Source organism: Schistosoma haematobium, chromosome 2, assembly GCF_000699445.3.
Source record: "Schistosoma haematobium chromosome 2, whole genome shotgun sequence".
NCBI lineage: Eukaryota > Metazoa > Platyhelminthes > Trematoda > Strigeidida > Schistosomatidae > Schistosoma > Schistosoma haematobium.
The window spans coordinates 26,842,895-26,861,309 of NC_067197.1; the positions used below are offsets into that span (position 1 = coordinate 26,842,895).

General features: G+C 29.9%; 1 protein-coding gene across 2 annotated transcripts in view; it reads right to left on the reverse strand.

The window, feature by feature from the left end:
- Positions 1 to 1,530: 1,530 nt before the first annotated feature.
- MS3_00006601 (uncharacterized protein) overlaps positions 1,531 to 18,415 on the reverse strand; it is a gene marked incomplete at its 3' end in the record, with an annotated part of 29,188 nt that continues 12,303 nt past the window's right edge. The window contains exons 3-4 of one of the 2 annotated variants that reach the window (XM_051214763.1): positions 6,289 to 6,856; positions 1,531 to 2,780 (exon numbers count right to left, since the gene is read on the reverse strand). In XM_051214763.1, the coding sequence (XP_051067950.1) occupies positions 2,098 to 2,780; positions 6,289 to 6,856 (1,251 nt within the window). The remainder of the gene's footprint in view (positions 2,781 to 6,288; positions 6,857 to 18,415) is intronic. The other variant, XM_012942553.2, reaches the window with a different exon arrangement.

An 18,415-nucleotide genomic window follows, 5' to 3' on the forward strand; every position in this document is an offset into this window, starting at 1 on the left:
TAGGATTACTGACAGTCACAAGACCAGATAAAGGAAACCCCATTCCATAGGAAAGAAGCTTGCTAAAAACGCTAACCAGATAATTTGATAGGTTTTATATTTCTAAATCTCTTGAATATTTCAGTGCAGAGGTCATCTAGTTCCTTAGTAAACAAAAATACCAAGTATCATTGAAATATATTTAAATAAAGTACCGATTATCTCCAAATACATGTTGCAATTAGCATGTACATTTGGTTCGATTGATTTATTAACACCTAGTTACGAGATGATCTTAGAAATATTTACTTATCAGACTGACTGACTATTTACTACTATATTTCAAAATTATATTCTAACTTCACGTTTGTATCAATTAAGTTAATTTTATGAAAGTTAAATATAAAAAATATAAAGAAGGCAAGTTAGATAGGGTTTAATCGCCTGACAGTAGAAATGTACTCAAACAAAAATCAACTGGTATCTTTGTATTAAAGAAAGGTTTACTTGTAAATATCCAGTTTGAAAAGAAATAATTCAACTTCATAATTCTTAAAAAGGGGAGTCAAGGTTTTATAAGTAAAAACGAATATACTTTATTATTATTAAGCTTGACAGTCTCAAGGTTAGAGATAAACAATATTTTCTTTTTCATTAGTTTTCTTTACTAGTCGATTAAAACAAACTAACAACGATGAGATTTCAACAGATAAGTGTTGATCCAATTACTTGGAAAATGTGTTGGTTTACGGATTATGGAAGATATTGGATTAATTAAGACAGATTTCTCGCTTTTCTAGTAAAAAAACATTCGATGAATAATCTTTTTTCGAAACTTGATACCAGAAAACTCTTATTCTACTTACCGCTTACTAGTGACGACTGATTTCCTACTGTTAAACTTGATATATGGTCGGAAACATCATTTTGTAGGATGGATAAAATTTTCAAAGAACATCAGTATACTTTCTAGTTTTAGTATTTTAATTTGATTGAAACTTCGAAGTATATTTGTCTGATATAGCAAGGGGCTGCTAGACCAAAGTCATGTTTAAGAAGCAAAACTGTTTAGAACGTACTTAGTTACGTTTCTAAATGAACAAGTTATTTTATGTATGATATCATTTAAATAGCTATCGTTTAAAACGTTTTTGTTAGTTACTAACGTTTATTTATCTCTAACCCTCTTATTATGAGAAGATGCATCAGTTGTCAAGGTTATTCAAGTATTATTTGATGGATTTATAGTTTGATATTTAATTTGATAGTGACTCATCTGATGAGAGTTCATTACATATATTCTTGAACTTTTAGCTATCAGAAGTACTTAACAATTAAAAAGTCAATACAATATTATCCAGAAAACACATTTCACATATTTTAATATAAAAATAACATAACATATAATAATATAATGTAATGATGTGATAGAACCAAGTATATGTTTTCATAATTGTATTATATCCAATTTGAAGTAGTGCTACGTTATTTTAGCACCAAATATGACAACATTTTCTAAAATTTTAATTTATTATGTGATAACAAATACCCCATAATTTAAAACCTCTTCAAATTTAATTTAACACGGTTGGCGTTGCATGACCTTATTCAAACAATATCTGTCAAACAACTGCTAAAAATAGTTTTTGTCGAGTAATTGATAAACTGTCATGATGAAAACAGATAACAGTTACCTGTTGATGATATATTCAGAAAAGATCGGTAGTAGAATTTGTAAGCCCAAAGGTCTCATAGTTCATACAGTAGCATACTTGGTTAGTGTTAGGGTTCAATAATCGTAACACTGCTTATTTAAGCTCATTCACTGTTTTAATTTTACAACAACAAATATTTAAAGAAACTGCATGTAGAAGCCTGATAAAAATTTTATTTTGGCTTTTACTTTTTCAATCTCTTATATTTATTAAGATAGAAAGCAAAACAGCGAATGATTAAAAAAATTATATTTTGATCTATTTCAGATATTATCTTCATGACTCTGAATGCAAGAACATAGCAAATGTCATCTACTTGATATTTACAAAATAGAGAAATGACTCTGAGAAAGATTATATTTCAAAAATGGCTTGTTAAAACATAAAGACCAAATGTACAGATTTAAAGCCTTATTTCAGCCGTATTCTCTGAACTTCCAATGCACGTTTCGACTGTAGACGGTGGTAACATAATATTATTATGCTCGTATGTAATACCTGACCACCAAATCGGTAAATTCGCCTTGACCAACTGAAGCATCGAAAATTGTTTAACAACACAAAATAGTCTTACATTCGAACGAACTAATTCAAATCGAAAGCCATCATAAACTGAAGAATTAATTAATGGATCACATAATCTTAATTTCCATGTTTGGAATACTTTCGTGTTTGAATTAAACTCATTTTTAATGATTTGATTTCTACCTGATTGTTTCAATGTATTATTCCCACTTCTTTCTGTTGAGGATGTTTTCGCGAATTTCAAAAGGTTAGTATCATTTTGACATATTTTGTATCTATAATTCTGATTAATATTTCTATTCCTAGGATTATTAACTTTATCATCACATTGATGATGATAGCATTGTAGGTGAAATAGTTCATTTGGTGGATTAAAGTAGATACTGAGAAATGATTCAGCTGACATATTGTATTGTAAATAGATCCTAAGTCGATTCAATATCATACCTCTGGTGTGATAAGTGTGTTGTTTAGTAAGACGTAAATATTTACTTACTGGGCCAAACAGCTTTTGAAATACATATTCACTTGATTTTTCTAACTGATTCTCTGATGAGGAATCTAAAATTTGAATAAAAGGAGTCGTGAATGAAAAGATGTTTCATCATTATAACAAAGAAGAAATTGTAATATACACATATAGCGTATTAGTGCAATTCAGTTACTAAGTATGGGTTCATTTATTTGGTTTTCAGCCACACAGCTAATAATACAATACGGAATTCCATAATAAAGTAAGCGAAACGCAGTTCAAACAAGTGGGATGCTGGTTGAAAGTGCCAAAACACTCCTACGTTAAAATCAATCAAAGTATGCCAACTATTTAATGTGATATATATATATATATATATATATATATATATATATATATATATATATATTTCATTTCAGCTAAGTGAATCAACCTTTTGGTAAATCGTTTGTGTTTTACAAACGTAAAAAATCTGGGTAATCTAAACAAATACACTTAGTGGGCTTAGTGAAATTGCTCATTATCGATTTTTGAGTTGAATATATTATTAAGAGGCATTTAGTTATTTATGTCTAACAAAAATATAGTGTATGGAATATCTCACCAGTAAGAACGCTCAAATATGGCTTTTGTCAACTGGAACCTATGCACACCCATAGCATGTCCAACGTTAGGTTGAACGTGACTTTTGACGGCTGCTAAAACATGCAGGCTTACTACAATGAGATGCATTGGTTCGTGGGTTTTTAGTGGTTCTGACTGTTTCTATTGATCATATAAGTCTTAAGGATAAATGTAAAATTTCACACCGAGATTACAAGATTTAAATAAAAAACAAGTTAGTTTTTTTTGTGATTAGGAGAAGTGATTTAATTAAAATAAACAAAGCACTTAATCATTGAGTTAATTTATCTTTAACATTTAAGTCATCTTTTCATCTCCTTGAAATTTTGTTGAACTTTTTTTGTTCAATTTATCTGATGTATTAATTACCTACATTCATTTTCAAGACAGAAGAGACTGAACGTTTTCAAAGGGAGTTTAATTATTTTAAAAGGTTTCCAAAGATTGATGAACAGCTATGGGATGTGTATAATGATAAATAGTTGGATAACCTTTTTGATATAGTTTTACAACCCAAAGAAATTATTTTAACAATCATCAGACGTGACCTATAATAAAGGACGGGGTTTACAAAAGTATGCACTTTTAATCTCAATGGAAAAGAAACGCAAGAAAAGGAAGTTATCTGGTGGTTTCGGTAAGTTACTCAAATTATTTTCAGAGAGAGCAAAATGGACGTCCATTGTCGATATATGATATTCATCACATTTTGTGCATGAATTAGAGAGCGGGAATACGGACTCTCATGTTTTGATTTAACAATTCATTTGTATCGTAGAAGTCTTTACCTTTAAACTTCGATTATGTTATATTGTTTGATTTTAGCACGAATGAAATATAGAGATAATAAATCCATTAGCTGGGAGTTTAATCATTAAAAAATTGTTAGGCTAAATTAATTTAAGTGATTAAGATTATTGAGAAAAAAGTCTCCTTCCAACTAATAAATTGATTCAGTTCACTATTCTTATTTTTTCAATGTATATCATTCACTGTGAAATTAGTATTTGGCACTGATGGGGAAAACTATAGTGAAAGTGTAATTGAACAATGGAAACATTCTACTAGGTTCATTTACACTGAAGATGACTACTTGTCAACCAAACATACTTGAATGAACCTAATATATTTGTTGATCATAAAGCTTCAACGAAATAGTGCTCACTGTGAATAGCTTCAGGATTTTTTTGCTTTGATGTTGTTTGCTTGAAAGGACTGATTTTATTTGTGCATGTATAAAGTTCATGTTAATTGTAAATAAATATAATTCGTCCAGAGTTCTTAAGTTCTCCATATTCTCATAACTAAACACAATCACACTAAAATTACTTAATTAACTGCTTTACACTTTTAGGTATTTCGGAAGGTGTTACAACTCTGAAGCTCTGATTGATAATTCAACTGTTCATAGAATGTCACAGCTATTTCATAATTCCATGTATTTCTATGAATAAAGTGTACGACGTATGTATCTATGTCAAATGTTGCTTTAATTAATCAATGATCTCAACACTGTTTCCATTTTTTCTAACTTGCTATTATTCTTTTCCTGTGTTTCACAATTTTTTTAGCTATTGTTATCATTACACCCATGTTTCTCGTTCCTTGTTAATATCTGTCAAAAGAAAAATTAGTTCTCTTGATTCTGAATAATAAACTGTTTTTAAGTTTTAGTTTTTTCTATAGCATTTAGATCATTACACAAAATTATTATGATATTTGATATTATCTGACAATTTATGATGTGATTTCCATATATTTTTATCAGATTACGACGCCTACTAAATAACAATAAATACTATTTTAAGCAGAGATGAACAGTGGCTAGTAGTAGAATCGAAGATGAAAGTTTCGTCCCATTTCGGACTTATTAGATGGATTGACCTGCAATATCAAGGCAATTCTTTTACGATGGACATATGTCGAAAGAATCTAAGTACTTGCAGTACTAAACAACAATGGGAAGATCCAAACAACTTTGCTGAAATGCTTTATTTATTCTTTAATTGGACAATGGTAGTTTGTCACTGATTTAGTTGTTCTATTTTAGTTTGTTTCCATATAATTAAAATCTTATACTTTCGCATTAATTGAAGCATAGATCATTGGTGTAAACGTTTCTAATTTGAGAGTAGTTAAAGCTTGCGTTACATCAGAAGCTATATTTTTGTCAGAATACAATCTGTAAAACCAAATTGAAAACAGATGAGACGTTAAGTTTACTTTCCTATTAGTACATATCGATTATTCAAACACATTTTTTATCTCCTGAAACCATTCGTAAAAACTACGTTGTCCTAGTTAAATTTCAAGTAAGTATAGAAATTGTCATCAGAGAGATCAGAATGGAACTTTTAAAAATGTTATTTCACATTGTCTTTACACTTGAAGTCTGAACACATGTTTCAGTACAACACATCTTAAATAATGATGTGATTGCGTGTAGAAATCGTTATTCTAAACCTCCAAATAATCCATCCACAACTAATTGATAAAACTTTCAGTTTGAGGTGAAATATAAACTATCTGAATGCTTAAATGTATTTTTGTATTGGTTGTTTGTATCTTCTCACTAATGTTTACGACTGCAATAGTTCAGTTTCTTATTGGTATATGTCCATCTTGTGCGGATTGCTTCGATATCGCCTCAAATCAAAGCATTATAAGCAGAGTGACTTTTTGAACTCAATAACTAAGTCGATAACGCGATGGCATTCGAGGAGAACGTCACTGGGTTTGAGCCTTAGAATGAACATCAACTCTGGGATGCAGGTACATCCATCTGATGTATCCCAAATAGGACAAAACTCGTGTCCTGGATTTCATTGCTAGCCACTATCCATCTCTACTTATCTGCATGTTTGTTGATTTGTAGCAGTTATTACCAAAACATCAAGTAATTTCCATTAATATATCATCAAAACACCAATAGGTTACAATAAATTATAATATCATCTTAAAAATGGGACTTACCAACTGAATTCAATGCAAAATCTGATTTGGTATACACAGCATTGAATAAATTATTGATCAATGTAGTTAGTCGTATCTGACATTTTCGTTTATATTTTAGGTAACTAATCTCACTTTTTAGTCTTTTAGCAGCCTGAACATTTAATTCATAAATATCAGGCATTTTAAAAAAATCAAATGTTTCACAAGATTTTCGTGAATTTTCCTCTGCATATTCATTATCAACGATTGATTCAGCACCATTCAAATCTGTTTTACTAATGGAATTATCTGTAAGACCAGAAATAGCAGTAGCAGAAACAGTACTATTTCTGTTATATCGAAAACGTAACGGATTATTATTATGTAATGCTTTAATAAATTGTGTAGGATGAGAGTAAGTTTTAGCTTGTGTCGAACTTGTTAGTTTCGGTTTGAGTATTTTCATTTCTTCATATTCACTTTTTGCCATATTTCGTAATTTTTTACAACTACTAGTACTGTTAATTGTATTTCGAATACAGTCAGAATATATGGATTGATTACATCTGGAATTTCGTTTCTGACGTACAATTAATGGATCATAAGGCTGTAAGGCAATAAATTAAAGTATCCAAATTCAATATAAGAGTGACAAATTTTTATTAACAAATATTTCAATTTATCTGAAACAAGCTTGGCATTATGGTTGGGTGAAATTGTCGTGAAACCGAGAAAGTACGTTTAGCAAACATTGGTATACCTCAATGGAAGGTATCACTAGTTTTGAATAAATCATAGTACTTTTAGGTTAAAATTAGGGATTCAATACTGGGTTAAGATGCATTGTTAAAAAGCTAGGCAAGAAGTGAGTGACTCAGTAGAACAAAAACAGTCACTAACTGGTTTTGAGGCCGACTGAAACTTCATAAATTACTAATATCAACAAAAATAATTAATAAGTTATTGAATCATATAGCTAAGCAATCAGAATTCAAACTTCACCAACAGGGCTTGTTGTTTGACACTGAATATTAAGTCGCATCATGCCTAAAACGAGTGCCTTGAATAAAAGATATTCCTTTTATTTACAATTATTTATGACTACTTGATAACTAAAAAGGTATCCGTTTTTGGATATTAAATAAGTCTTGTTAATGAAAAATTAGTGTAAGCTATAATGTGTCTTATGAAACAATTACAGGTGTAGTTTAAAAACTATCTGAAAATTTAGGGTATACCGAAAACGTACCCACTGAATTAACTATTGAATTCGAAGCTTTTTAGTAGCAGTACATGAACAAAAATCTGAGGAAAAGAAACGGTAAAGTCATTACACTAGATGTAAGGGAATAAAACACTTATGGTGTGGTGACACAATTAGGACTTGGCTTAATTCTTTCAAAACTATAGTTTACAGAATAATAAATTAGTAAGACAACAAATAATAATTTGTAATCTACTACTTTAGAAGAAAGTAAATAAAAATATTTGTGAATCTCATTTAGTAATAAGTAAGAATTGGCTTAACTGCCTAATCCCGCAGTCGAATGACTGAAACTATTCATTGAAGTCATCTAGACGCTATTTAACTGATGAAACATAACATCTACTATAAAATGTGTAACTTTGTGATATAAACTAGAGTTCTTTAACTTTTCCAAATATTTTTTTGAAAACAAAATATGCAGTCCTTTGGCTAGGAAGTAATTATTTTAATAAAAGTATAGTTGACAGAGATGACTATTTCGTTATCTGTATTTCTGTAATTAAAAAGTTCAGTCAGGGAAGTTGCTTCTTAATTGGTTCAAAAGTTAAACAAAATAGTGACAAAAGGCTTTTGACTTTGAGATATTGAATATGACGTCTGAAATCTAGCACGTACTTACTATCAGGTGACTCGTGAAAATAGATTTATTAGCACGATATTTCGTCATTATTACTTTCCTGATCAGTTACTAATCATTATTTTAATAAACCACTGTTTATAAAATTAAAATACTGAAGCTACTCAGTTTAAATCTTCCAAATTAAATCCCGTGAACTCTTTTATTTTTGTTTAAAGTTTGTATAGTATATATCTGGAAAAAATGCGTACTTATTATTAATCAGAAGTTACACTCAAGTTCATTTAACTGTTAAACAGTAGTGAATCGAGTCCTCATTACGTAAATGTTATATATGTAAATAAACAAGATGAAACTCAATTTCGAAATTTTGCTAAGACCGTTTTTCAATCTAACCAGAGAATGTTGGTTTTTACAATGAATTTTCTACAAGCCTATAGGTGTTTTGACTGATATAATTTCGTTCTATTTTATTATTAATTTTACCAACTCTTAAGTAACAATTAACATTTTCACAAATTAAAATTATAAATTTGTCTGACTAATTAGAAATTTTCAGGTCCTTAAAATATTTATTTTAAATAAGAAAAGATAAATATATTTATATAGAGCAAGAACAAACATTGATGCAATGTTTGTTCTTGCTCTATTTAAATTCATAAAGGGAACCAATTGCATGAAATATATTTATGTCAGTGAGGAAAAATATCCTTAATGAAATCTTCATATAACATATAAAAACGGATTACCTTGGCAACGTAACTGCACGAAATTTAAAAAGAAAATTGTCTAAATATATACTTGAACATAACAACAAAAGGTTCATAAGTAATTATATCAAATATTGAAATGATCAATTACTGAATTAAAATATTATATGTAAATAATATATAACTAAAAATTCAGATTTGTAAAATGATGTCTTGGTATTATTTCAGGCATTTGAATTGAAGTATCTATCTGGTTATTTTACTCAGAGCAAAAAAGTAGAACTGTAGTAATTCAATCTAAAAGTGTTCAGTTTATGGTATACAATGAAATTAATATGTAAATTGCAGTAATTCCATTAAATTTAATCAATCATACAATGACTCAAATCTATATATTTGATAATGATAAGTAATATAAAACACATTAGTATTTATAAACAATTATAGTTTAGAACAAAACTATTAACAAAATAAGAAAAATGTCTGTAATTTCTGTGGTAATCTAATTTTTTTAATTATCTCTAGATGGGAAATTCAAAACAAAACGGTACAATTTATCAACATTTTCGTTGGTTACTCATCATTTCCTAAGAAAAAACCAATAAATATAGCTTTGTACATTTCACTAATTCAGCTTTTGAATTATAAAAGTGGAATTATAAGAAAATAACCTTTCTAATGTACGCAGCACTTAGATGAATTAAGTTTTATTTCTTTGTCTGAGTCACAGTTATTTAGAATAATCTAATTGATTTGTGTTTTTTCATAATATCGGGTTTCCTCTGCTTAATTTATAAATTATCTTACTCAATTTAAGCGATTCAAGTTACAGTATATCAATGTTAGATGAATTAATTTTTGATAAAAAATATAATACCGATGGGATGTAGAATAGCTGCAAACCTATTACTATTTTCATTGAATCTCATACAAATCACTGAGGAATAGTCTATTTTAACATTACATAGTATGTATTTATGAATATATTCATGGTTATTCAGAAGGCAGATAATGGTACTGAACAATGATTATTTTGTTTTACCCCACAACTTTCCTGTAAAGCTTCTTCAAGTTGAATAAAATAACGAACTTTGATTTACATTTTCATTAGATAATAATCCAAAATCGGTATAATATTTTCTACTTCTTTAGAAGTCTTAATCCATCATATGTACGAATTTATAGTTTTGATATGAATCACAGAAATTTGACTAATTTGGTCAGAAATAGGTTGTCTGAGAAAAATGAATATCTTGGGCTCTATTTTATGTTTGTTTATAAACTGTTAGAGTGAAGTTGCAATTATTCCACAGATGATTTTCATTAGCGATAAGAAAGCCATTGAAATAATTAAACGTAGCAGGCTCTACTTTTCATTACGTTGTTGAAACTAATCAAGGATAAACCTTGCTCACTTGTCTGAATTCATTCGTTTGGAGTAGATGCGTATTTAAGGTAATGTTAAACTAATGTGAAACTAACGAACTGCAATTTTTTGAACATAAATCCAAGAGGTTTGAGTTTGAATATCCATCGACATAGAGATTTTGTGCGGGGTAGAGAGTCCATACCAATTAAACTTATATTAATGTATTTACTATTCAAGTAATAGTAACTAGGATAAAGCATAAAAATGACGCGAATAGCACTCAGCATCGAATTTCATTTTAATATAATCTAGCTTAGTCATATACTGACTACATTTTACGGTTAAATAAAAACTTGAATAATAACGACCACTTAGAATTCTTCTTAATTCGTTTAGCTATTCTACTATAAATAACTTGATTATATTGCATTAGTAATATTTTCCAGATCTTATCAAACTTAACAGTGAATATGAAAATAAAGTGAACGTCATACGAAATAGTAATAAGTAACTACATACAAAGAGAGAAATAAAAGGTTGACTAGACAAATATTTTAGACGCTTTGTTAATTGATTAGTAATCAATAAAGTTTCTAGTTGTTATTGTCACTAATTTAACTAGGTGAAATAACGTCATCAACTGGTTTGTGGAAATTTATACTATTTTACTTGACTCTTTTACACCGCTTCCACAAACGAAAACTCAGCTATTGGTGACCACACCTGATTTCTGACACTGAAAAATATTATTTAAGTTGTTCTAAACTTAAAATCTTAGAAAATAAACCTTGTATACTATTTTATAATTTGACGTTCCTTTGAGTAAAGTTTAAAATTATCTCAGGACACACCCTGTAATCTATTTTCGTTGAACGAAAAATAATTGTCATTGTACTAATATATAAATATAAATATTTTCTATTCATCACCGATTATGGCCTCATTATTCTGTTATGATGCACTAGGTATGTATTATTAACTGCATGGACAAAATATACTACTATGTATGTGTACTTTTTCATGGTCCCTATCAGTACGTCAAAACGTTATGCTGATTTACAGTTAACTCAGATTCATAAAACTAATCGATTTGGAATGAAAAAGTATTACATATTTCATGACAACGTTTCTCAACCATCAGATAGATAGACATTGAGATAAATGATAGAGAACACAATGAACGAAAAGTTGTAGACAAATGTGTATATTTATTTATTCATTTTCAGCATTCTCATAAACTCATTATTGATTTCCTGGATTATTTGTTCCTCGTTTGGATATTTTTAACCAGAATACTAAATGAAAAATAAAAGGAAGTCGGTTTATTGGTAAAATTTAAGTGAGTAGAATCCATTAGAACATCTGAAAATAATATATATGATTTCTTAGGGTTCATTATCTCGTTATACGTCAAAACCGAGAAAATGTTTATCATGTAAACAAACATTTACGTTTTAATGAGCCTTAAACGACATATGAATTATTTCATGATTGAAATTATTTGTATTCTGAACAACTCATTTAAAATTTAAATCACTTGTGAGTACCTTAGAAAATCGTCAAAAGTGTTGCATAAAGTCTATTATAAAGAAAACTGAATGCTCAGAGTACATGTAATGACTATCTTGAATATACTGGAAACGAGGATCAGTAAGAAAATGGAAAATTATTTGTTGCTGTTACCTATTTTTATTAATAAAGCTGTAAGAAGCTCTTGAAATACGACCAGTTATTGCGTTTAAAATTGGTATTATATGAAGTGAATTGAAATAGTTTAATTCCATCCATATGTCTACAGCCATTGCTTGTGTGTATATTAAGGCATTCGTGAAATCGTATGCCTGAGGTATTTCATGTTTTCACAAATAACATTTATGCATCGTATTGTCGTAAATTATAAGTCCATAGATTTCGTTAGGAAAAGTGCAACAAGAATCAGAACTTAGATTTCTCTATCCCGAGTAAACTTTCTCGTTTTTGTACCAACCCCTTTTGCTGTGTTCAATGATAATTCTCAAATGACTTCAAGTAAACTTGAAGACAAAAAAAAATAATCTTAACCTCTATTAGAGCAGAACTCAAAACCTCTTTCTAGTTCAGTATTCAGTACGATAAGAGAGAACATAGTAGGCTGGCTTCTATGTATCGTATATTTTAAGCACTTATAGACTTTTGTTCATGGAATATCAGACCTCAACAAAGCTCAGATTAGGGATCGTACTTTCTACACAGTTAAGCTATATTTAACAGGGACAAAGTAAAATGTGGATAATTAGTTGTCAAAATTTAAGGAATACAAAAACATACAGCAATAGTTAGAAGCTTTGACGGAAGATCTTAACACAGAAATACAGTAGTCCAGTTATCTTAATAGTATACAATTAAACCATACGTAATAATAATCCGTAAAATCGTTCCAAAAAATCAACCTTCACTAGTCACTCCGTTTCAATGAATGTGTAGAACAAGTTATCAGAAAGCAAAAATATGTATAATAATTTCTGATGAATGAGTTAATTCATCTTTTTATTCAAGATTATGAAACGAAAGGGTTGATGAAGAACAGATCATATATGTATATATAAGGGAACAGTGTGCTGTAATTGTATTTGTTACTTTTAAGCAAAGTCATTTAAAAATCAAATTTCTAGTTCAAAACAAATCCGAACATTTTAAACAACGGGGTTAAATGAACTGAACTTTATCTAAGACATATTTTTTCTATTATTCTGTATATATTTGTAGTGAATTTATACAGGAATTGTACTGAATTTATAATAAGGTAATGAAACATTTACAGCTCAATATTTTTTGTTATATGTACTATTTAAAAAAGTAATATTATCCGAACTTTGTAATGTTTTAGGAAATATCAACGTTTCTGTTTACAATTCAACGAATAATTTGATATATATATGTAAAGTACAAAGTTCATGTTTAGTTTTTTTTCTTCTTTCAAACAAGGCAATATGTCAGATATAAAATATTGAAACTAACAATTATATATTTCAGTATTTTTTTGTAGCTTCGAATAAAATTCAATTTTGTTTTAATTTTTTATTTTCATTTCTCTATCCTTTTTTCAAACAGGAATATTAAGAAAGAGGTTATTGATCAATATACTTTATATTTTTAGAAAAAAATAGTGAAACCTTATGAACACTGTAATGTGACAAGTTATACAGAAGTTGAAAGAATTTTCTGATAAGTAAGTCATATCACTGACATTAAACTGATGATATTTACTTCCTTGTATATTATTAATAACAATAATTGATCTCTGCCTTGAATTTATGTGCAGAAGAGTTTTGGTAGATATCATTAGAACTTACCATTAAATGCTAAGAATTAAAAGGATGTAAATGTTTCATAGCTATCTTATCACAATTCGTGACTTTACTTCGACGTAAGTATGATAATTTTGAAAAAGAATTCAGCTAGTCGTAGTTTTTTAACCAGTAAGTCTATAAGTTTGATTCCGGTCATTGACACTAGTAAAAGGAAAAATATCTATAAAATACTAAATGGTGTTTCGAGGCACTAAAACAATGTAGCATCATTGTTTGACTCGCAGAGTGAAGCTAAATAAACGGGAGATCCTTAGGTTAGATTCACTTTGTGTTTTTATTTTCTGTCATAGTTATCATTTACGCCTAAATTATTATTAACAGGTGACAGTAGTATTCATGAGTAACAATTTCAAGAGGGATTTTTAAAAGCCAAACAAAAAAGTGTCATAACTACATGATGATTAATATTTTATAAAATTCAGTTACATAGCTTCTAAAATATCAGTGTTTGTATGGCACTGATTAGTAACTTTAAATCTAGGGGTTCACTAAAAATATAATAAATTACTGACAACACAAATGTTTTACTTAATAAACGCTTCTTTTCATCTCTTAACATTGAAAAAAGTCAGGAGATATCTCTGTGAAAATGACAAAAATGGACATTTTTTAAATAACCGGACAGTAAATAAGTTTAAGTGATAAACACTTCAGAAACCAGTTAATATGTTATTCAAAGTGGTCTTCAGTTTAAGCATTAGGCGTGCGTTTTTCTTTAAACATAATTCAGACATACTCAAATTAGTATGTCATACCTTATGCTAGGGATGTTGATAGATAAAAGAAACAATGACAACCACCCAACTTTTTAAAGTGTTGAGCGAATTTCAAAGTAAATATGAATTTACTTGTAGCGCTCTGTATATATATTTACTTAAATAAAAATGCTAACCTTTTTCATTCAATATGACTTTTATAACAGCCAGAGTATTTCTAGTTTGTTTCAATAACTGTACCTAATAATTACAACTGGTGCGACCGAAGTGCTCATCAAAACAGAAGTATTTTGGACTCTTCTTGTCAATGTTTTCTTGTGATTTTCCGAAATCAGTTGAGAAATTCGAAACCATTAAAACCCTTCTCAAATTTAGAATAACGTTTACTGTATATTTTACTTTCATTATTTATGTACTTCTTTGATGAACTGATTTGTTCCATTCGGTTTACTCTTTGGTCGTCTGCACCGAAAACAAATATTAAGATAATATAGTAATTATAGTTGGATAGTTGTTAGGAAACGGCTCTTGTTTGGGCCCCTTCAGCTGGATATACTTACATCTCGGTGATGGTGTTTACTCCTAGAAATAAACCTGGTCACTTTCGCTTCAAACTCGAATGTATTATTCACCTACCTACTAAGTCTGGACAGACAGAAGTGATAAATGTTATTCAGTTGTGGACGTTTGAATCTTCTCATTTTCTGTGTTACATTCTGTGAATGACACTGAACGAGACTGATCAACTGGATTAAAGTTATAATCATTTGTATTGTTTACTTTCACATCTGTAGGAGAAGTGTTTGTCTGAATATTAATAGCTGTAGTAACAAATCCAGAAATTACATAATGCAGCGAAGTTACTGATTTGAACAAGCGCTGAAATAGCGCCTTAACTGTTTATTTTTGCAGGCGTATGTCCATCTGTGAGTTGTCTGTGTCACATTTGAGGATATTAATATATTATTACATTGTATAGCTGGAAAACTATATTTCTAATAGCGTTTTAACAGGCTATTCATTGATGAAGCTTCATCGTCATATAAACTAAAATAATCGATTCAAACTATATGGATAGGTTGTTTAGCAAGATAATGACAGCTTCACTGTATAGAGGGTTTGTGGAGATTGTTGAATTCCACGGTGCATATGACGAGTTGATCTCAGCTAACCATGCATTGAAAACTAGGGAACACTGGATAGCTAACTCATTCAGTATAGGACTTTTCAACGGTACGAACCCACAATCTCACCGGGAATATAACCCGAGACCTTCATGTCTCTAAGAGAGCGATTAGACTTTAGACCACCGAATTGACACCCAATAATTTGAGTACTCAGAAAGAACTGGTTTTGTGATATAATTCGTTAATTCTAGTCAGAAACCATGAGCAGTGGAGGCTCACTGTGTGGAATGTAAGGCGATTACCCACAAACAATATTTTAAGGCGGTTGCTCAATATCTTGAGAGAATTGAATTTATGCAGAAAACTAAGATCACTTGGCATCACTAACTTTAAAAGCTCCACTTTACAATCAGCTTTTAGATCACTAGTATTGAATAGTTTTGAATATGACACAACTAACAGTAGTACAAACGAAAGGAGTAAATATGATTGAAACATGTAAGGCATACTTCCATATAAACTATATTATATTGAAGTAAGATATGTTATTTGGTAGTGGATTAGACTAAAAATATCATTTTATGTTTAACCTACATAGAAGTCTTAATTTTAGGAAATACTATGCACTCATTAACATTCATTTTTTTGTTTCTAAAAACCTTGACATTATCATCAAGCACAAACGTTCTTTCATTCGAACTTCTTTGAAGTAAATTATCATTTTGCGTTTAAGATTTCTAAAAAAACAACCTTCTTTATAATCTCAGTTTCAACTTGATTTAAAACAAAATAGTTGGTGAAAGATTGCTGCATTTTAACTTATCTTGATAATTTATGTTCATTTTTAGTGAAAAAAGTGATTGGACTAAATTCCAGTCCACCGTTTACGTGTACATATTTGCTTAGTATTCTCTCTCTTTTTTGAAGCGTTTCCTCGACATTTTTGTTGTATGACACCTTTTTTCACTATTCAATTCTTCTGTATATTTTGCAAATGAAAGTTATGCAAATATAATATGTGTAGTTTCAGAATAATTACTAAATTATTTATTTGATATATTCAATTCATAAATTTATGTAATGACTAAATACATTACAATTCGTTATATATTGTAAGACTTTTACTTAGTCTTTGGGTTTAGAACAGTAAGTAAACTACAAGCTCTGTTGTCACAAGATATTTGCAATGTATTCTGTCAGCAATATATACATTAATGACTCATAAAAATGTTCTAAACCAAAGTGGTTATTCATTCATCATCATCCTGTAATAATCGGCGTCAAGGTGTAAGGTATTCTTTTTTTAACGTAATCTCATATAAAACTCAGTGAGGTTTATGAATACACCTCCGGACAACTGTCGATAATAACAATCATGAAACATTATTAAGAATTACTTGGTTTCACTAAATTACTTACTTTTACTTACTTACGCCTGTTACTCCCAATGGTGCATGGGCCGTCGACCAGCATTCTCCAACCCACTCTGTCCTGGGCCTTCCTTTCTAGTTCCATCCAATTCTTGTTCATTTTACTCATGTCTATCTCCATTTTCCGGCGTAATATGTTCTTTGGTCTTCCTCTGTTCCTTTGGTCTTGAGGATTCCATGTGAGGGCTTGTCTTGTGACGCAGTTGGACGCTTTCCTCAATGTGTGTCCTATCCACTTCTAGCGTTTCTTCCTGATTTCTTCCTCCGCTGAGATTTGGTTTGTTCTCTCCCACAGTAGGTTGTTGCTAATAGTGTCTGGCCAATGGATCCGAAGTATTTCGCGTAGACAACTGTTAATAAACACCTGTATCTTCTGGATGATGGCTTTCGTAGTTCTCCAGGTTTCTGCTCCATACAGTAGAACTGTCTTGACATTTGTATTGAAAACCCTGACTTTGGTGTTGGTTGACAGTTGTGTTGAGTTCCAGATGTTCCTCAGTTGTAAATATGCTGCTCTTGCTTTGCCGATCCGCGCCTTCACATCTGCATCAGACCCACCCTGCTCATCAATGATGCTGCCCAAATGGTTTAACTAAATGTTAATAGAATATTACTTAGTTCCACTGACCTCCAGTAAATAAGATTAATTGTAAAATATTTATGAACCATATGACGATCAACGTAAATATACACAGATTTAAAATCAAACATACGTAAATATTCATACTATGTGTCTGTTAAAGATGAACTACTCATCTTATGTTGTTTTCGATAACAGATAACTGGCTTCTAGTTAAATATTTTTCAATACTGGTATGTGTTAAAATCTTCCCCATTTCTTGACTAAGCAGTCAACAATGAACCCAATCAAAGACTGATTGTGTTCTTAGTGAAAACGTTTGAATTGTATCCATTTTCGTTCTTAGAGACAGTTAAGCATCATTTTATATGGATTGCTGTGGACAAAATTTCAAACGGAACAACGATTATAACTAAATATGAATGGAGAGTAAGTATTAATATATATGTAGTTGGTTGAACAGAGACTGATTTTCAGTGGACTCAGTGAAATCTATCATCTCACCATTCTAACATTCAAGCAACATAATGGTCATCAATTCAGATACCAAAACGTTTACGAAGCTAAGTTAAAACTCTTAAACTGTGCACCATAGGGATTATAAATATATGGCTTAATTTCAGAAACAATCAAACCTATCCTAGTTTTATTAATCTTACAATAAATAAAAGTCTTATGCAAGTAAAATAATTTATGGGCCTGGTAACATGTTTAAAATCAAACTCAAAAGAAGTCTATTGGAGATAAGTATTATAAAAGACATCTTTTTTGGTCCACTCCATGTCATTTTTCAAATCCAACAGCACCAGCGCCAGTAAATGCCAACTTACCAAACAGGAAAAATACTGGAGCAAACATTAGGTAAAAAACCCCTAACAGCCACCAAACACACTTTTTTAGTCTCTGTTTTTTGGAAAGAATAAATACTGTTTTCTCGCCTGAAGATCTAGCTTAGTGTTTAGTCGAAGTACGATGAAATAAGTATATTCAATATCACTAAAATGAATCATTGATCATACTCATTTTATAAAATGCCCTGA